At 34.1% G+C, this 20704-nt stretch overlaps 2 protein-coding genes across 3 annotated transcripts; both read left to right on the top strand.

The window, feature by feature from the left end:
- The first annotated feature begins 2479 nt into the window (after positions 1 to 2479).
- LOC130803888 (uncharacterized) lies at positions 2480 to 14004 on the top strand. 2 transcript variants are annotated; one of them, XR_009039954.1, is made up of 9 exons: positions 2480 to 2996; positions 8775 to 8834; positions 9089 to 9337; positions 9798 to 9874; positions 11023 to 11099; positions 12224 to 12356; positions 12433 to 12620; positions 13088 to 13191; positions 13551 to 14004. XR_009039954.1 is itself a non-coding variant. In XM_057668116.1 (8 exons), exons 1-7 carry the CDS (start codon positions 2600 to 2602, stop codon positions 12586 to 12588), a joined length of 1149 nt encoding a protein of 382 aa, XP_057524099.1. In that variant the 5' UTR covers positions 2489 to 2599; the 3' UTR covers positions 12589 to 12620; positions 13088 to 14004. The 2 variants fall into 2 exon arrangements, 1 of the variants encoding a protein (XP_057524099.1); XM_057668116.1 differs by having other exon boundaries at positions 2489 to 2996; positions 13088 to 14004.
- A 1893-nt stretch (positions 14005 to 15897) lies between these two features.
- On the top strand, positions 15898 to 20530 carry LOC130803889 (peroxisomal 2,4-dienoyl-CoA reductase [(3E)-enoyl-CoA-producing]). Its single transcript, XM_057668118.1, has 4 exons — positions 15898 to 16447; positions 19109 to 19278; positions 19407 to 19629; positions 20107 to 20530. The coding sequence occupies exons 1-4, from the start codon at positions 16102 to 16104 to the stop codon at positions 20259 to 20261; spliced, it is 894 nt and encodes a 297-aa protein (XP_057524101.1). The 5' UTR covers positions 15898 to 16101; the 3' UTR covers positions 20262 to 20530.
- Positions 20531 to 20704: the final 174 nt, after the last annotated feature.

The raw sequence follows: 20704 nt of genomic DNA on the forward strand, positions 1-20704 counted from the left end.
CTTAACAATAGCGCCTATTCTTTTATTATTAGTTTTGTATTCTTTTTGTTTTCTTCTGTAGTTGGTTCTACTTATTTATTTTATTTATATGCATTCAATTTATTTTTTCCGTGTAGCTACATCTTATTATTATTCTTGAGTTGGGAGACTCCTTTGGTCGCGCTCTTCTTTATGGGTATGAGTTGCCGCCGTCCTTCCCTCCCCAGACCCTGTCCATAGTTTTTCTATGAGCGGAATACACTGAGTAGGATGATAATGATGATTAACAATACCATGTCTGATTTTTATGTGCCTTTTCTTGCAATTATAAAAGCTATTATTGGATAAGTATAAGTTTAAAACATTAACGGCCCGTTTGGTTAGTGATAATAAATGGAAGTAATGAGAATCATCTATAGTGTAAATTTTCATTAAAAGTTCATGGTGATGATACTTTGATCACAAAAAAAGTTTTTTTGTGTACAAATTTTCATTACCTTTTAATACCACATCTCCTAATGGTAATGCATTGGAATGAATTTTATGAAGAAAATGAGATGATTGAAGTTAAACAAGCATCACCATCAAGATAGCCAATAGGTTTTTCAACTAAAATTACACTAATTTTTCATTTCCATTACCAAACGGGCCGTAAGTAGTACAATCATTATTTAGAAAAGGCTATAATGGTAAATAATCAACAACATACTCAACAATCACAATTCACAAATATAATTAGAAAACCTAACAATTAAACCACAAAGTGAAAAAAAATATATAAGTTTAAAAAGTAAAGTTTACCTTTGAATTTTAAAAAGTGAAGAAATGAGAGGGAGAAATTGATGTGATTTTCTCTAAAATGAAAAAAAAAAAAAAAAAAAAAAAAAAAAAAAAAAAAAAAAAACTTAGGAAAGTTGAATTGTGGTGTAGATATTGAGGATAGGTCAATTTTAGAGAAAAAGGAGTAAAAAGCGAAAGAGTTTAAAAAATGCGTATGTAGACATAAAGCAATTCTCATTGTGAGCAGTTATATTAAGTGAGTTGCTAAATTACTCACCTTTTTAACAATTCTTTAGATAGAGTCCATTTTTGTCTAAGACAAAAACTATTCACTTACATATTCAACATAGATTGTATATTGAAAATATATAAATAAGTCAAAGTTGAAATTTAGGTTAACATTTGCATAACTTTGAGCAACAATCATTTATATTATGTTAGATTCTCTTATTAATTTTTTATTATTTACAATATATTATTTGAACTTTAAATTAAAACACGTTTATAACTCGTCCTACAAGAACCTAATCATTATAGCTCCACCAAAAATAATATAAGAATTAAAATCGTTTCATCATGAAATGAATTCTTACAATCAGTCTATTTTTAAATTAGTAATCACTTTAACATTATAATTGGTCTCTTTTGAAATTATAAATAATCTTTATAAAGGATATAAGTGACCATATTAAGATTAGAAATAATCACTTTTAAATTTATATAAATTCTTATATAAAATGGTCTCTTGTATGAGATGTCTAACCATAAAACGTGTCCTATATATGAATTGAATTGTTCAACTAATACAAATTATTAGCATACAAGTTTTTTGTTTTAGTTCGTCTCATCAAGAGACAATTTCTCCCGAGAGTAGTTCTTATAACACTTTAAGTTAATTAATAATCACTCTAAAACTGTAAGTGTACAATGAACTAACTCATTAAAAATAATATCACCTTATGACTGTCTTATTTGAGAATTTGTGTTAATAGCTTAACTCAACGATCCATTTGGATAACAGTAGTAATTGGTGGTAATGAGAATAATTTATAGTGTAAATTTTCATAATATATATCATGTTTAGGGGTGTTCAATGGGTCGGGCCCCCATTTGGAGCCCTTGTACAGCCTGTTTTTAGAAGGGCTTTGTAAGGGTAGGGTCGAAAACAAGCTATACTATAATTAAAATGAAGCGGACTATAAAAAGGCTCAATAAGGGCCGAAAACGGGCCTTTGTAAATAGCATAATTAATGTATAATTAAATTTATAAATGACAATGTCAATGAAATTATTAATATTTTTTCAATTTATTTATTATAAATGATGAGAATTAAAATAATTTTTAGTAGTAAAAATGAGCCGGGTTGGGTTGGAAGCCCAACATATTGTAATTGTAAAGGGCCCTTATCCGACCCAACCCATATTTACTTAAGCCCGACCCTCATCCGGCCCATTGAACACCCCTAATCATATTATTCTCATGGTAATGAAAGTTAATCATGAAATTTTTTTTTTTTTACAATTTTTAGTTACCACCTAATACCTCATGTTTAAATGATAATACTAAAATAATTTTGTAAAAAAAATAAAATTATTAAAAAAAAAAATAAACATGACAATTTAATTTTTCAAAAGATTACCCCATTAAAATCACAATAACTTTTCATTATTTTTGTTCTTTAGTAGCAATTACCGGGTCGTTTGTGTTAACACCCGCGCGGCCGCGCCCATTAATATCATTCAGGGAAAAAAAAATCTAGAAAAAATGGTGTATAAACCGAGCACCAGTTCTCCGAGTTCCCGGGAATGAACAAGTCCCGTTTTCCTTCTGTGAATTGTGATGGCTTTCACCTTAAATTCGACAATTTTCCCTTTCTCTAAATCGCTAAAACCCCAGCATATGAACAATCAGTATAAGTTTCTGAACTCCCAATTCAACAAATCATCCATATTAATGGTTAGAGCTTTAAAAGGGTGGAAAGAATATGAAGAAGCAGTGAAAGACAAAGACCTTGCTAGAGCACTAAAATTCTTGAAATCCATTGATTTGGAGACTCAAACCCAATTCACAACTGGGTCTTCATTGCAATTTGATCTTCCATTAATGGAGAGGAATAGAGATTGGGAAGTTTTGGATACTTGTTTGAATGCTAATGATATGAGGCTTGTTAGCAGTGCTTATGCCTTTCTCAAGGATAGAGGATTCTTGCCTAACTTTGGAAAATGTAGAAACCTTGGTAATTTTCTGTTTTTTTTCTCTTCCTTTTGCAAATTTGAATATTTGGTGATTGTTTCTTTTGTGGGTGTTTGGCTGTTTGCTACAATTCTTATCATCCTGATATATTTTTAAAAAATTTCAATTGAATCATTGTCTATTTTGGGAATCCTGTTATAAGGTTTTACTTCTGATTCTAGTTGATGTGTATACTATTGAAAATTAAGGTAGTAGCAATCATAGAGTAAAAGTGCTATATTGGTGGCGGTAACGAAACGGTGATGTGGTAATGGGAGTGGTGTGTTAACGCCTAAATATCATTTGAAACCTAAAGATATCCATTGATCCGGTCAAAACACGGTTTTTTTACACCTTTACAACGCGGCCGACGCGATATGATGCAACCTTGGTTTACACTATGGTAGCAAATGTTATAAAGGGAATGCTTTGTTGTGTGGAGGTAGAAGACTGTTGATCTGAAAGCAAATTGGGCCCGACAAAGGTGGTAAACATCACCAACAATACTACACTTAGATTATGCACACATTATGTGGAAAAGTTGGGAAGTTAGAATTAGTGTATGAGAATCTTCATCTTAAAAGAATTAGGAGATCACTAAATATAAGAGTAAAACAAGTGTAACTCCCCTCATCAATAAGCTAGTTCACGAATAATTGTATTACCCTTGCGAACAAGGTCACTGTAGTACAAAATCATTCCCGAAAGATTTCAGTTAGAGCAGGCATATGCCAAATGTCAATACCTCTTGAAGCAATAGGAACATCGAGTGTGGAAACCCAAGATTGAGTGAAAAAGATATTGCGAATGGAACTCTAACCCTCTAATCAATAGAGCATGGATTCTCCTCTTTGATGGGAATGTAACTCTTATCGTCAATGGAGAGTTGTAACTCCCATCGTCAATAGTGTGTTTGGATAACATTTAGGAAGGAAAGAAGGGAGGGAATTAAAGGGAAGGGAAGGGGAGTGGAAGGAAGGTTGAGGTATTTTGCAACCATATATTTTTGAAGTTGGAAAGATTCATACTATACAAAAGATAACAGAGTTCTCGCCTTCAATTTCCTTTCCTCCATTTCCCTCTCTTCCCCTTCGGTATCCAAAATGGAAAAAATGGCATCCCTTTATATTCCTCCCTTTCACTCAATTTCCTTTCATCCAAACATATAAAGAAGAAGATAACCATTGTTCCACCAATACTTTTCGGATGTATCTTACAAAATGCGACTCAATTTTCATGGCTCTATTGTTTGGACTTATTTTTTGAAGCTAAAGTTTTGAAGAATTGCACTTAGTAATCTGCCCATTGTATAGCCCTACAACATGGGAAAGTAAAACAAGCTAGCGAATTACAAGATCTGAAATTTTCATCAACAAAGAGAATGTAGTTTACAGGATCTTACTTTCTTGAAGTAAGGAGTAAGATTGAGCACAACTAGGAACAAGGAATGTTTTTCCTTAAATCTTCACCTCAAATTCTGCAAAAGGGAGCAAATCCCACCATAAATGAGCTTGGGAATTAAAAAGAAAAGTAAATGAACTAAGAATAAACTACTCTAAAGCCTTTGCTGGCTCCTTCTCCATTTCGTTGAGGTCCTATATATACAATGTAATTCCTAAGGGCAATAAAGTAAATACACCCAAGAAACAAAAATCATCTGCTGCTTAAGAGCTCGAACGAGCACTAGCCTTCAGGAGCTACTGACTGACAACAACTGCCTTGAACGAGCACCTAAGTGCTCGAACAAGCACTATGATCCAGTAGCTTCTGTTTGTTGAAATGCATTTGCCTTGAATGAGCACCATAGTGCCTTGAATGAGCACTGTACTACAAGGCATTAGGGAGCTCTTGGATGGTAGGAATGGGTTCCGCGCTTCGCCAAAAGATGAGATGGGTCGCTCATGCTATCGAGTCATGTCCCGGAGGCGAGGAACCTACACAAATGAGCAAAGTAAGGGAGGGGGAATGGAGGCAAACAAAGACAAAGGGGGAAAATGCAATAGTATGCACCTAAATGAACTAAAATGTACAAGAATGCAACTATCACTAACCAAGTCAAAACCTGAGCAATTAATTGACATAATAAGGGTAGAGTTGCAAGTAAATATGCGAGAAATAGATCAATAACTACCCGATGAGTGACATAAAACTCACTCATCAGTTGGGAACTAGCAAATGGTATTAGGAACCAAAACAGGCACATATCGATTCCATAAAAGGATTCGTGACCCGTAAAGAATGGAACTGGAAGAGAAGCCTCCCGAAACAATTAACATACGAGTTTTGATGGTAAAAGAATTAATAACAGTTTGATAATTAAAAGAGAAACAGAAGAGTTGGATACTGCCAAGTATTGAGTATGACGAATACCTGATGGTTATCCACCCTAGGAATATAGGATCTGCAACTAGCTGCAATTGAAAACAAAACAATTCCTAATTGGCTGATTCCGGCTCTGAGTGCCCTAAGATTTTGGTCACCACCTACATATGGAAGTATGGACCTTTAAAGCTACAACTTGATTAGCTAGCAATGTCACCTATGTTTTTTGTTGGAAGGCTATTCGTCTTTGTGTTATTTTCCTTATTGCTCCCTTCATTTCCATTTGATGTTTCCACTTTCCACAGAATATTTTGTTTGAAGAGAGAGTAATTTGTATGTAACTTTTCATAGGTATTTACAAGTTAAAATATATCCATATGAGATTGTGTTAGATTAGTCTCGACATGTAGAATTTAATTGTATACTTTTTATAATTTGTGCCTCAAAAATATGGATTGATAGATTAGTCTCGACATGGATTGATAGAGCCTCAAAAATATGGAAAACTGTGCAAAAAGCAAATGGGACAATCAAATGGGAACAGTGAGAGTAACTTTTTCTTAAAAGGCTAAGAACATCCAATCATTCATATTTGATGTTGCAAGGTGCTCCCCTTTCACTTTTTTTATGTACCAAAATGCATTATGTTGTTAAGCTTAATTCATTATACACAGAGGAAAAAGTATAGTGGATGTAAGAAAGTTATAGGCTCAACCCAAGAAGTTGGCATTTTTATGCTCCTCATCTTGTTCACCAAGCACCAAGTTCTTTCACTCAATCTCTTGAGCTTTTAGATGTGAAACTCAAATTGTATAAAGGCATATTTGATGAGCTTGGGGTTCTATCATTTGATAAGATTTCTCTTTATCATATTCATAGCCATTGTATTCAAACATTTTATGTCTTTTCCTTTACCTTCTCGAACAGTGTTACATGATTCACTACCTTTACCCACAAGTCGCGATTGGATTCGGTCGGCTCGAACTAAGAGTTTTGTTTTCTTGAAGCTACGCATGCCATTGAATCTCCACCATTGCTCCAGGAAGATGAAAGCTTTTTTGTTTTCGAAATGAAGAACAAACATGGTGTAGGGATAAAGATGAAGGCTTTTGTCCCATTTCTTAACTTAATAGGAGTAAATTAGGAGTAGTGATAAGTAGTAGAAGACAATTGTCTTGTAGCCTTGGGAGTTGAAACTTAGACTTTTTCAATTAGTATGGTAGGTAGTAGCCACTAAAAGTTAAGACTTAAATTGGCTTAGAGTTTTGGGACTTAAACACTCTTTAGACGTTTACTTAAAATTTTTTGTAGTTTATGGTTCATATTTATATGAATTTAGGTACTCATTTAAATACAACAATAATTATTATCATATTTATTTAGGGTCTTTATTTTCATCAAAAAATTATTTTGGGTTTTTATAAAATTATCTAATCTTGGAAAGCAAAATCTAGCAAACCAAATAAATTACATACACGAATCAACAACTCAACCTAGTGAACAACAAAATTTTGGCAACTATCAAATCGCAAACCCGAATCATGTGACACTGTTCCAAATAGACCTATTGAACTTATCCTCCCTTGAATTTTGGAAGGTCTATTAGAGCTCTTTTATCCTCTTGACTATGATGTCGTTAAGAATATATATTTATTTTAACTACCATCACAAATACTAGGGTTGGAGATTGTAGGAGGTGTGTGAGTGTGTCTCTATGTTTAGAGGTTGTGCTTGCATGACCCTTAATTCTCTTGTATGGTTTGGTATTTTTTATCAATCTTTTGTAATTTTACATTGGGAATCATGAAATCTCACCTTTTAAAAGGATGTGTAGAATTGGGATCTGAACTTTCCCATCTTTTACTGGATTGCCTTATCTACTCTAGTGTACATGACCGTTTATTTTTCACATCCTAAGACTTCTGTCGATGATTTAAATCATGAATTGCTGCTTCTGATTAAAAAGCTTTTCTGCAAGGTCTCACGGTCGGGCATATTCATTTCATTTGAGGCTCTGAACGATGTCCACATTCTTTCGTGAAAACTATTTACTTCAATTCTTGTGAGACACCAGTGAAATGGCTTTCCATGTCACTATCCATCGTGTTGTAATGCTGAGACGCAAATATTGTCTCACTGTTTGAACTCTTGAACGGTCTGCAATATACCTTTTAGGAATGTCTGTAGAGCAATGATGGAGAATAGAGTTTAAAAAACCTGTTTTTTTGTGATTAGATGACCTTGCTGCTTTTGAGGTCTGATGCAGAGGACAGAAATTTGAAACAGTTTCGGCCGCTGCGTGTGAATTGTGGAGTAATGTAGCCCGATCTCTATTACATCTGACTGTGTTGCTAATGATCCGTTCGGAAGTTTTGTTTGGCATCTGCCACAATGAAAATTCGTCTACTGTGACATCTTTTGTGTTAGAGTGCCAAAGCCAAAGTCCAAACTATCACAATCTGAACTGCTTTTAGTAAACTTGTTTTCAACTTTAACATTGAAGGAACCTTAGAACTTTTCCTGTACATTACAGAAACATATTGAATTTATCTCTTAATTAGAAATGATGTCCAATTTTTGATTGATCCTATCACATAGCTTTTTTATACTGGTCTAAATTATGATCATCAATTTTAGATGTTGATTCAAAATCTGTATTATTTTTCAGTTTGTGACTTGCATAATCAGTAAGCTATTTCTTCCTCGCATTACTTCTTTTTATGATTGTTGAATCAAATAGTTTTCTTTTCCTACGAGTTAATACTAATCCAAAAGGGTTCAATACTCTAGAGAAAATTTTATACATATATTTTTTCATTTAGAGCTGTCAAAAGTTTGTCCAACAGCTACAACACATGAATCGCACTTCAAATAAATGGTTTAGCGTTAAGCATGTTTACTTAAACAGGTTAATACGAGCTTAACTGTGATGTACAACAAATCGGTTTTATCTGTTTAACTTTACAATATATAATTTCATAAAAACTAGGATAATGTGAAGCTAATAATTAACAAAGTTTTCAGTATTCATTTTTAAAATGTTCAAGGGTTATTATTTAGCAAAAAATGAATTCTTACAACGTGAAAACAAAATTAGATTGAAAAAACTCTTATTGTACCTTTCAGCTTTCTTGATACCATGGTTAAACTGGTTAAATGGGATGAAACAGCTAACCGTTTATTAAATAGGCTGGGTTATTGTCAAAGCTTCTGACACGTTGATTTTGATGGGTCCACTAGTGTTAAAGGTTTAAACCTGCTTATTCTTACCATGAACGCAAAGTCGATATAATACTGCCTATGTGATTTGCCTTTCTGCAATTATTTATCTAATTTCAAGTTACTTGTCATTTGTGCATCAATAGTTACTCTCCCAACTGTAATAAGCTATGTCTTTACCGAATCTGTTTCCTGGATGTATGTTTTACCTCGAAAAATATATTTCATTTCATATATGCAGTTTTGGAAGGGCCACGAGATGTCACACCAACTATTCTGAAGTCTTCAACTGGCTTAGAAGGTTTGTTTTCAGCACCTAGCTCTCGTGCCTCACCAACTTGATCAAGGATACAAATATCTATTTTCAGCATTACTTCTACTTTTTCTGCTATTCATTTGGAGAATGAAACTGATGCTTCATCGTCTAATTAAATTTTCACAAGTATTGTAGCATTCGTCACTAGTAATTTTTATATATTGATGTACAGCTCTAGTGACTGAATATATCAGTTTCAAATGAATATACATTTGTTCATTGTTTTTTTTTTCTTGCAGTGTCCAAACTCTCTCCAAAAAAGTGGGGAATCACCGGAGCTTCTAGTGTTGTTATGTTTTCCTTTCTTGGTTGCATGTCTTTTTTGCTCTCTCAAGGAATAGATTTGAGGCCCAATTTAGCAGCTATCTTAGGATTGACTATAGTAGACTCTGTTTTTCTTGGTGGTTCCTGTCTTGCTCAAATATCTAGTTATTGGCCGCCATATAAGCGTCGCATCCTTGTCCATGAAGCAGGGCATCTTTTGACCGGTGAGTTATTGTTATTCTTAATGTTAAATCAAGTATTTGCAATCAAGGGTCAATCAAAAGCAACCTCTTTTTTGTTATAATGTTAAAGGTTTCATACATGTGACCTCCCAAATTCTGCCACTTGGCATTGGGGTAATGGCATGTCGGGAAAATGTTACCTTGAGCTATCAAATTGCTTAAGCTGGTCTTCCATGTGTTTTCAATGGTAATATGCCAATATTGGTTACTCAAGCATGGGTGTTCATGGTTGACACTTCATATTTCACATCTTCATCCTCCCTCCCTTCTACCCTCTTCCTTCATACCCCTAAGTCACTGTTCTTTCCGACTGTAAATGTAGTGTCGGACCTTTGCTTTTTGTCAGGATATGTGTCAAATCATCGTGATTATGAATTTGGGTAATACACGTTGCAATGATTTTCTTCTAAAAGTTTTTTCCCTGGTGATTTAAATCATGCAGCATACCTTATGGGCTGCCCCATTCGCGGGGTCATTTTAGACCCAATTGTGGCCATGCAGATGGGCATTCAGGGGCAGGTATGTTTCACATTCTGTAGTGTCTACTTTTATTGATTGTGGCTTGTTACACGGTCTTCACATATCTTTTTGTATGATGCAAAAAAATCAACTTGAGCACCACCCAAATTAGCATGTTATTTCTAGATGTTATGATTAAGTGATGGAAAAAGTCTAAGAAAGAGTCAAAACCAAGTCTTTTGTGTTTTGCTGTTGCTTAACCACATTTATTATTTTAGATCGTTGGTAAATCATTAGATGATATTGTACATAGATGCATCTTCCCTTAGTTCCTCTTTGCCTTCGGGAGGAAGTGTTGGGTTACCATATACAATTAAGGTCAACCCGTTAGAAAATTTGGAGGCATGCAAAATGTGTTTTATTGAAGACATGGAAGAAGTGAAAACCTGCATGAGACTTTTCAACTTTACTTTCCCCTTGCTCTTTCTCTCCTTTTTTTAAATGAATTAAAAGAAATCGAAGAAGTCTTTTAACTTTTTAGAAGTCCTTAGACTTGGTAGGGGTGTTCATAACCAAATTCCCAGCATTTCGGGTACCTAGAAAATTGGGTACCCGGTTGGTCGGGTATCTATTTTGATGGCCCATGCCTCGACCCAATTTATCTGGGTACCCGAATAAATCGGGTCGGGACAGTGGGTACCCGATTTTATTTATAACACTTTATAGCACTTGTGCATGTTACTTTTTGCCTTTCTAGATATCAAAACTTTTTACTGCAGATTTTACTTATATTTTTATTTTTAAATTAATGATGAATTTTTCTGATCTTTGATAGTCATATTACTAAGATTAATAAGAGTTTCAAAAAAAATATATATATAATAAGCAAACTAAATAACTTTTACTTAGCAAAGTTTGGATTGTAATTTTGTGTCTGAAAAATATACCAAAGAAATTATGGATTGTTGGACTAGTAAATTTCTATCTCATTTTCTCTCCACATACCAAAGCTAACTGCACATTAGGTAGCATTGGTGCTCTTGTTTATCATTTCATATTATTTCTTTCAAAGGCTCCTCCGATTGTACCGATCAGTTAGAATTTAGTTATGCTCTTTCTTTACTCTTCGCTTGTATTTATTGGACTGTAAATGTTTTAGGATTTGAGTTTCGAAACGGAGATTTATCTGATTTGATTTTAAATTGTAGGCTGGGACCCAATTCTGGGATGAGAATTTGGAAAATGAGCTTGCTGGAGGTCGACTTAGCAGTACAGCTTTTGACAGGTAACAATTGAGAAGCATTACATTTTTTGACATCCTCATTGTTTCTAAACAATTCTGAAAGCTTTAATCCCAACAATATGCGATTGACCGCTGAAGAACTTTAAAAAAATTGCTTCCTTGATATAGCACTAGGTGTGACTAGGATGTTCAATGAGCCGGATAAGAGCTGGGCTGAGATTAAGTAAATATTGGCCGGATTGAATAATAGGTCCTTTAAACTTAATATGGACTTTAAATGGGCCGCGCTTTCCGGCCCAATCCGGCACGTATTTATTACTAACAATTATTTTAATCCTCACTTATTAATTTATAACAATTAAATTATAATTTATAATAATTAAATTGAAAACAATATTAATAATCCCCGTTGACATTGTCATTTATAACATTTAAATTATACATTAATTATGCTATTTACAAAGGTCCATTTCCGACCCTTATTAAACCCTTTTATAGCCCGTTTTATTTTAATTATAGAAGAAAGTCCTTCTAAAAAGGGGGCGGATAAGGGCTCAAAATGGGGACCCAACCCATTGAACACCCCTAGGTGTGACAAACCAGGTGATACACGTTTAGCACAGAGAGGGAGATGTGTTTTAGGTTCAGAATAGGCATAGAGTTGAGAAGGACATGGAGACAAATAACGTTGTAACGGTGAAATATCACTATAATGGTGAAATAACGGGATTCACACGTTACGTAATGGGCAACGTGACATTTTGACCGTGAAATTTCACGCACCGTTATATAACGGGATTTATCATCACGGCAACTCTCAAACCGGTTACATAACAGGCGTTACGTAACGTAACGGGAGAGTTTTTATTCCATGGTTGACACATCCTTTTTGATTTTATCAACTGATATTGATCCTTTTTAGGATTGTATCTCAACTTGTCTATATGTGCTTTGTTGTTATTGACAAAACTTCGATCCCGAAAAAGTAAATTTATATGAATCTTAAAATTAGTTAAGTGTTGTATGAATGCTTTATCTGATATTATAGAGTGAAGAAGGTATTTGTTGCTGATACATAACCGATAAATGCTTCAGGATAAAGAAAAAAAAAAGTATTGTTTTTTGTGAGTTCTAGTGCCCGGTGTTTTAAGGCGTTACATTTTCAGGTACTGCATGGTACTATTTGCTGGTATTGCAGCTGAAGCTCTCGTGTATGGTGAAGCCGAGGGTGGAGAAAACGATGAAAATCTGTTTCGGAATATCTGCTTACTTTTGCAACCTCCATTAAGCATCTCACAGGTTTGATTCGATTTAAACCATATGTACTGAATGCCAAATCAAGCAATTACACTAACTTGTGCTGTCATTTGTGTAGATGTCGAATCAAGCAAGATGGGCTGTTTTGCAGTCATATAATTTGCTAAAATGGCATAAACAAGCTCATAAAGCAGCCGTTAAAGCTCTGGAGAACGGTAGTAGCCTTAGCAGTGTCATAAGAGCCATTGAGGATGCCTTGTCTTCGAAACGATGATGATCTTTGTTGGCTTTGTTTCCCGATAGAAGGTGAGCTTTGATCTTTGATTAATCTATCCTCAACTTGCTGAATATTTCTTCATGCCGTAATGAATTTTTCTTCACGCCATAAGAACCATTGAGGATGCGTTGTCTTCAAAACGATGATGTTCTTTGTTGTTGGCTTTGTTTTCTGATAATGGTTTTTGCGTGACTTTTTGGTTTTCGCTTTTTGGTTGATCAAACAGCCAAAACAATTGTTCGGTAAATGAATTTTAAGTCAAAATCAAAAACCTACTATGAGTAGTTTTCATTGGCTTTTGGATCTTTGACCCACTTTATCTCCAATAAACGGACAGTAACTAACAATCAACAACTAATTTTTACTAAAATCTTCATAACAGCTGACTTATTAGTCAATACTGGTCGAATCAACCAACAATCAGTTGTCAAGTAGTCCCTTAATGAACATTACGTGTTATTTAACGTTACTCGTTTGATGCATATGCACTATGAAGGTATGCTTCAAAATGCATGAAGAGGAGCACATATGGCACACATATCTGTCGATTGTCCTTATTCGACGTCTTTGGAGATTCTACAAAGATTTTTAACGTATCCGGTATCCCATTATCCTATCTTAACCTATAGAATAATTAGCTACTATTCTCTGATTCTCTCTGTCTTACAGGTTTTGCTACATTTTTTTTTGTTCGTCCCATTAATTTTGTTACCTTTCCTTTTTTGTCATGACTCACGCTTTCTTTGATTCTCATCCACATATTAAACGTATCTTTCATTTCATCTATGCATTTCTCTCATCTCCCTGTAAAATATTCTTTTCCTCCTTTACCTTGGATTGGTCACAAATTCTACTTGTAGCAAAAGTTATAAGACTGGTAGAGTAGTAATTAGTATGTTACTGTAAGGTGATTCGATATTTGATTCTCTTGATGGGTTAACCTTGTTCTTCTTGTGAAGCCTACAACATTTTCCCCAACAACTGGATCTCACATATTGCTCGAATAATGGCTTTAAGGATCGAAGACAAGGTTTCCACACATTCGTGTTAGTGTATTACCATTAAGTATTTCCTTCGTCTCTTTAAATTTGTTACACCATATACTAAAAAGTAAAAATTGTCATGAATTTGTATCATGTAACAAAGTCAAAAGAACATAGGAGTAGAATATAAGGTATTAAATAAATGACCAAGTAGTTGTCAATTGTATATAAATGGATCACCATCTATTTTATACTATGAACTACTCTTGTGAAATACCTTCTTTCAGTGAGATGAATTCAAAATAAGAAACTTATAAGTTGATAATTTGTATTAGTTGAGCTATTCAACTCATGTATGAAATGCATCTTACGGTGAGATTATTTCTTACAAAAATTTGTGTAATTCTTTTACTTATTTTCGAGTTTCTTATTTATATCTACTCTTTATATTTTAGCTACTTTTTTTTTTAATTTTTATCCGAGTTTTCCTTTCTCTATATATTTACTTCATGTCTCTAAAACTCAACTTTCCACCCGTAGTTTCACGATTAGAAAAATCTAGCAAGTAAACTACACTCAAATTTTACAATTAAATTTTTTAAAAAATTATCATACATGACATATACTTTCTCCATTTTTTAATTCTTACTCATTTGAACATTTCACATCTCCTAATACATAATTTTGATCATTTTCAACTATTAATATCTCTATTAATGTTTATTAAAAAATTATGAAAATTACATATTATTTAAATCGAAATAATTTAAACAAGATTCCATATGATTATATTTTATCTTATAGATAAAAGACTGTAAGAGTAAAATTTTTCTAATGAATAGTGCAAGATGGTCAAGTGGAACAAGATTTAAAGTACGAGAAAGAACATTAACATTTATACTTCTTCCGTTTTGAAATACTGGCTACATTAAACTTAGTAATACTATTTATCTTTTAAGTGTAATTTATATGTTGTAACTATTGTAAAAGAAAAAATATAATCAAATAAATCTTATATGAATCATTTAATCGTAGTTTCATAATATAAATTTTTTTTGTAACTTTTTAGCTAAGTATAATGTAACAAGCTAAAGTTCATATATTATAATAAGATGTCTATAAATAAAAATAAATGTCTTGTGGCCAAAAGATTTGTTTCAATTGGCTTAAAAACGGTGTGGTGTCAATTATAATAAAGTAGGCCTAAACCATAGTCAGCTTTTGTCTTTTAGTGGAGTCATCAATTTGGGTCCCTTCATTTCGTTTCTTGATTTTGTTCTTTAAACTAAGCATTGTTTTTAACGACATTACTTATTTTTATATAAAATATTATTATATGAAACGGTCAACACAAGTTAAATGTGGTGATTAATGTGTGACTTAGGTTCTAACTCCATGCTTAATATTGTGTGGTGAAAAAAAGGTGATAAAAAAGGGTAAAAGTGATTTAAGGTGAAAAGTCTTGAAAAGAAGAATTGGCTTTAGAGACAGAAGTAAAAGTCAAGTTGGTTTTTCTCCTAATCAAGAAAAAGCCGACTCGGCATTTAGTGTTGGATCATTTATGTTTTGTTCTTTTCGTTTCTTTCTTTCTTTAGGCTTTTATATGTAAGTAATTAGGACTCATAAACTATAATAGGCCCAATTATATAGATATAGACTAATGCTTTCTTAACCCTCTCCTTCTCTCTACAAATTACTCTCTTATCTCTTTATTCCTAATTCTCTCGGTTGTGATCATCAACATTGAACTCTATTTGAGGTTTCTTGAAGAAGCAATAAAGACATCTAGGCTGGGTCGTAGACGTAGCCCAATTAGATATGGACCACGTAAATTATTGTTTGGTTTGTTTGTTCTTTAGTTGCTTTGTTTTTGACTTCTTAATTATGTTGCATACAATTCTGATTTTAGGGTGTGTTTGTGTAACAGTGTAAATCATTTTTGAGACTTAAACCTTTGTTCATTGGGTAGTGGGGTTTAAATTCTTCATTAAATAATCTAGCTATTAAAAATTAGGAGAAAATAAGCTTTTATTTTTTAAATATCAATGGTCTTTCAAAAAATAACTATTTTTTATTACGGACTTTGATTGATAGAAAGGGAGAGTGGATCAAACTAAGGCCATTTCCCAAAAAGTTAAACTTCCTCAACATTTTCTAATTTTATTCACAAATTCTTAAATAAGACTGTTTTATGGTGATATCATTCTTATTGGACAAATACAATATACATTAAGTGTTAAAATGATTATTACTTGTAAACTTATTATTTACAGTTTCTAATAATCACTTTAAACTTTTCTATAATATAAAAGTGATCAATTATAACAAGTTTTAACTATTCAAAAAATTAAATTAGAGAAATAAAGTATTATACAGCAAATAAATTTTAATCCTTAGTTGCTCGTTTTAGTTTCATTTGTGGAGGGGTGGATGAGAAAAAAATAAACAACAATCCCTAATTGTGATCATTTTGAAAGATTGAATTAAAAATCGATTCTCCTGCAAGAATCGGTATCAGTCAAAGCAAATGGATTCTCCATTCAAGGCAGATGCTCTAAAGGGAAAAGTAGCATTGTTGACAGGCGGAGGTTCTGGAATCGGGTTTGAAATTTCAACTCAGTTCGGTAAACATGGAGCTTCGATTGCTATCATGGGTAGGCGCAAACAAGTTCTTGATTCAGCTGTTTCTGCTCTGAATTCTCTTGGAATTCCTGCAATTGGCTTTGTTGGGGATGTTCGCAACCATGAAGATGCAAAGAGAGTTGTGGATTCAACTTTCCAGCATTATGGACATCTCGACATTCTTGTTAATGCTGCTGCTGGAAATTTTCTTGTTTCTGCGGAGGATTTATCTCCTAATGGTTTTCGAACAGGTTTGCTGTGACTCTTATCATCTGACAAGCCTTCAATGGCTTTATTATTTTACGTGGTTTGGATTTGATATTGACAGGTCCTTTTAAAATGAAGAAATAATCATACGAAGAAGATAACAAAATCGTCCATTACAAGATTTATCAAATGAAACTCTTCATATTGAAAAAAATCAGTGTTAATCCGTAATTAACTTACCTACGCATGAACTATGATATTCAACATTATGATGATAAGCTAAAAGGTAATGATTGGTGCTGAAAAGCGGAAGCGATTAAAATGGGTTAGGAAGTTAAGGAAGGGGGTGGTTTATGCAATCAACAAACTATAATAATTATGCAAGTAATTAAGATGAATTAAGCAATAAACAAGCCAAATAAACAAGAACAAATTTATGAGCTTTACCAAGTTAGGGTTACGTCCTCACTTAGGCTAGTGTTTGATTACGTGTTTTAGGTACGAGAGCATAAGCTCCCAAATATGAAGGAATTACAATGGTAGAGAAACTAAGAGAGTTGGGAAGGGGTGCCTTGTGGTGTATGTGTTTGTGTCTAACGTTTAGAATTCTTAACTTAGGCTTAATATGACCCCTTTATATATAGGGGAGCAAAAGATAGAAAAGCCTAAAGCATTAGCAAAAGATGTAAACAAAATGGAGAAGGAATTGGGAGCTTGCTCGGTCAAGCCTTGATTGAGCCAACTTGGTTGAACAAGGAATATGAGACAACAAAAATCAAAGTTTCTTGCACTTCTTTCCATGCCTTACCAACTCCCGTGCTTGCACCAAAATGGAAACTTTCATTCTCCACACACTTCCCAGTTCCCACCATGCCTAACGTTCCCAAGCTACACAATCACATACCATAAAACTCCAAGTGAATGGAGACGAAATTCTTTGATGATTCTCAAAGCCTTAGCTTAATTTGGCCAAGACAATCCATTGGGAAGTAATCTCTTCCTCCCATGCACCATAACTCCCGTTAGAAGAGTCCAATCACTTAGCTAAAATAAGTCATTAGATGACCCAAGTCATCGGTGCCATTTTGAATAAAAAAAAAATTGGATGGGGGGAAGAGAAATGAGGAAATGATGAAACTTAAACCAAAGATGAGCAAACTGGTAATAAAAGAGAGTTGTGTGCCATTGTCAAAAACACACTTGAATTGACTACAAATTTGATAGGCAACCTAGTTACTATTTGGTGGGCAATAATATCACCACGGAGTTATTAACTTCTTTAGCCTTGCTGTTGTACAACCCGGCACGGAGTTTCTGAACTTGCTTAGCCTTGTTGGTTTCTTCTCAAATAGTTAGGAGCAACAGGTTTCAATCTTTATTTTATCTTGCTTCTTCTCTGCTAGACCTAATTTTCCCACTATAGGGGTGCATGAATCTTTATAAACAATTCTATTACGCATAGTTAACGATAATTGGAAAACTTCAGTAAATTTAGACACTTCCAGCTTTAAGTCCCTGAATCTCTTTCTCTCCTAGATCTCGTGAGCTTCTTCTTACAAACTTTCCCAGTTGTACTCATCATCATGACGCACTACTGGTGATGTGTGAGTTCCTGTAATACTTCCTTCAACTTCGTTCCCATAACTTTTTGATTAATCCGTTAAGCTCCCATGTTTCCTGTTTTTGCTCTTGTCTCTGGACCCATTATATTGCCTTTCTTGAAGGAATGTCTTCTCTTAATTCCTGGGTTGGAGGCCTTTGTGAGCTGGCTGGCTGTTCATCTTCAAAACTTCTTAAGAACAAGATCACACAAACAGAAAGAGATGGAGAATATACACTAGAGAGGTTAAAGAGTGTTAGGGTGTGGTTGGCTGGGTGTTTTGTGGTGTTTAAGGTCTGAAAGTTGCACTAACAATAACCTTGACTTTGATACCAAGCTGATGCTTGCAAGGGAAGGCATGCAAACATACAGAGAAAACTAGGTGTAAGTACCAGGATAAGAACAAGCTGAAATTGAAATGCAACCCTTTGAAGGTGGTTGACAATGTCTTGAATGAGGACTAAAACAACATAGATTTGGAGACAATGAAGAGTGATGAAAACTAATGGATTATTTCAACAAGCATGATTTGATAGAAGAAAATATTGCCTAGGACACACTTATCCAGCACGCTCATTTACTTCACACTACCACTGAGGTTTGGGGCACAACTGAATATTTTGTTGATAAAACACCTGGACATATTCTTTTGAGCTCTCCAAGGATACACCTTTACACAACTTGAACAAGCTCATAACTCAATGACCTTTGATGCCAGATTTTCTTCCTTGATGAATACTTTCCTGCAGGACTATCCACCTGAAAAACTTTATTTGGAGATTGGGACGATAGAATATGAGTAATAGAACCAACCTAAGCCAGTCTTTTGATAGTCAGATTTCTGTGTTCTGAAGGGTGAAGCGTTTTAAGACTTGAGAGGGTGTTATCTTATGCTAGCTTTGTGCTATCTATGATATTCTATTGAAGTGACAGTTAATAAAGCCGCATTGTTAACAGGCCAAAAACGACCCACATTCTCAATCACTCTTTTATGAATATGAAGGGCAAGGGGTTAATATATTTTGAATTCAGATGATATCCTTGCCTTCTGCGTTCTAGACAGTTGTGAAATCTTCAACTGACTTGCACCTCTCTTGCTTTGCAGTGATGGATATTGATTCTGTTGGGACATTCACTATGTGTCATGAAGCACTTAAATATCTCAAGAAAGGGGGACTAGGAAGAACTTCATCTAGTGGTGGTACAATATTGAATATAAGTGCTACTTTGCATTACACAGCTGCATGGTATCAGATTCATGTATCTGCAGCCAAGGTTTGTTTTTCATGGTGCTTTATTTGGGTCTTTACGTACTGATACTTTGGTTTGATCATGATTTTCTTTAGAATGATGATTGAGATTTATTCGGTTTTCCTTATAGTACTCTTTTGGTGGTAATATAGGCAGCTATTGATGCCACTACCAGAAACCTGGCATTGGAGTGGGGAACAGATTATGATATTAGAGTCAATGGCATAGCACCCGGTCCAATTGGTGATACGCCTGGGATGAGTAAACTTGCCCCTGATGAGATTACAAGCAAAGCTAGAGACTACATGCCACTTTATAAACTTGGCGAGAAATGGGATATCGCTATGGCTGCTGTATACCTCGCCTCAGATGCAGGTGGGTAAATCTTTTACTATTTATTTTCTCCATCGAGTACGTCATGCATTCAAACTTCACTGTGTAGCTTTCTGGTTTACTCCTAACTATGGGTTAATATGTAAAGAATTCATGAAGTTGTGTCTTCCTTCTAACTGAAAGTCAGAACAAACGCTCTTGAGCGTAAATTTAATAATCACTATAAGACAACCCATAAAATTTACAGAATAATAACCCAAAAATGTTTGTCTAGCTGCCTATTCTAAGGAATGTGTCATTAGGTACTATTTGTGTGGTAAATTGATCTTTAATTTTCAAACTGACTGATTTCGTGAAAATTTTTCACGGGTATTATCGAGAAAGATCCTTTGAATTTTCATTTGCGGGGTGGGGCTGGCGATGTGGTGTTCTTTGCGAGATGCTTCTAATAGAAGCCTACTCCCTTGCTATGAGTCATTAAGAACAGTGTTGAATTGACTTTACTTATCAAATTTTCAGGCAAATATGTCAATGGGTCAGTTCTTCCTGTTGATGGAGGACTCTGGTTGAGCCGGCCGCGCCACTTACCCAAAGATGCAGTGCGACAACTCTCTCGTGTAGTTGAGAAAAAATCAAGAAATGCACCAGTTGGACTTCCTAAGAGCAAACTATAATAGTCTAGTAGTCGTTCTACTTGGCTCATGATTATTGATCATTGTGTTTTATCTTACTAAAGGATTGTTCTATATTGATGTACTATCGATGTAGCAGTAAATTACTATCGTTTGATTGTTACAACAACTATACATGTAACTTCATTCACATTTACATGCGAAATTAGAGAGTATAGCTCATGAATTTCCTTATGTATCATATTCAGATATTGAAGACAATTATCATAATCATGCATATAATTCTACTACTCTATCTGCTTATTTGTTCACATTGGTGTATTTTAATTATTAATTTTTATTAAATTATTCAATTCAATATAGCATCACAAATTGTTGTATGAGATGGGTTATATAGCCTAATGATACAAATTATTAGTAGTCATTTTACCGAGAAACTATCTCTCGCAAAAATATCTCTTTTATCATTATACTCCCTTTTATTT

Source organism: Amaranthus tricolor, chromosome 17 (assembly GCF_026212465.1).
Source record: "Amaranthus tricolor cultivar Red isolate AtriRed21 chromosome 17, ASM2621246v1, whole genome shotgun sequence".
NCBI classification, from domain to species: Eukaryota; Viridiplantae; Streptophyta; class Magnoliopsida; order Caryophyllales; family Amaranthaceae; genus Amaranthus; species Amaranthus tricolor.

Excerpts from the sequence above, each read along its gene's own strand:
- LOC130803888 (XM_057668116.1), top strand. The coding sequence starts at position 2,600 with ATGGCTTTCACCTTAAATTCGACAATTTTCCCTTTCTCTAAATCGCTA. Across the intron at positions 8,835-9,088 it reads GTCTTCAACTGGCTTAGAAG|TGTCCAAACTCTCTCCAAAA; the intron begins GTTTGTTTTCAG and ends TTTTTCTTGCAG. Across the intron at positions 9,338-9,797 it reads AGCAGGGCATCTTTTGACCG|CATACCTTATGGGCTGCCCC; the intron begins GTGAGTTATTGT and ends TAAATCATGCAG.
- LOC130803889 (XM_057668118.1), top strand. The coding sequence starts at position 16,102 with ATGGATTCTCCATTCAAGGCAGATGCTCTAAAGGGAAAAGTAGCATTG. Across the intron at positions 16,448-19,108 it reads TCCTAATGGTTTTCGAACAG|TGATGGATATTGATTCTGTT; the intron begins GTTTGCTGTGAC and ends CTTGCTTTGCAG. Across the intron at positions 19,279-19,406 it reads TTCATGTATCTGCAGCCAAG|GCAGCTATTGATGCCACTAC; the intron begins GTTTGTTTTTCA and ends GTGGTAATATAG.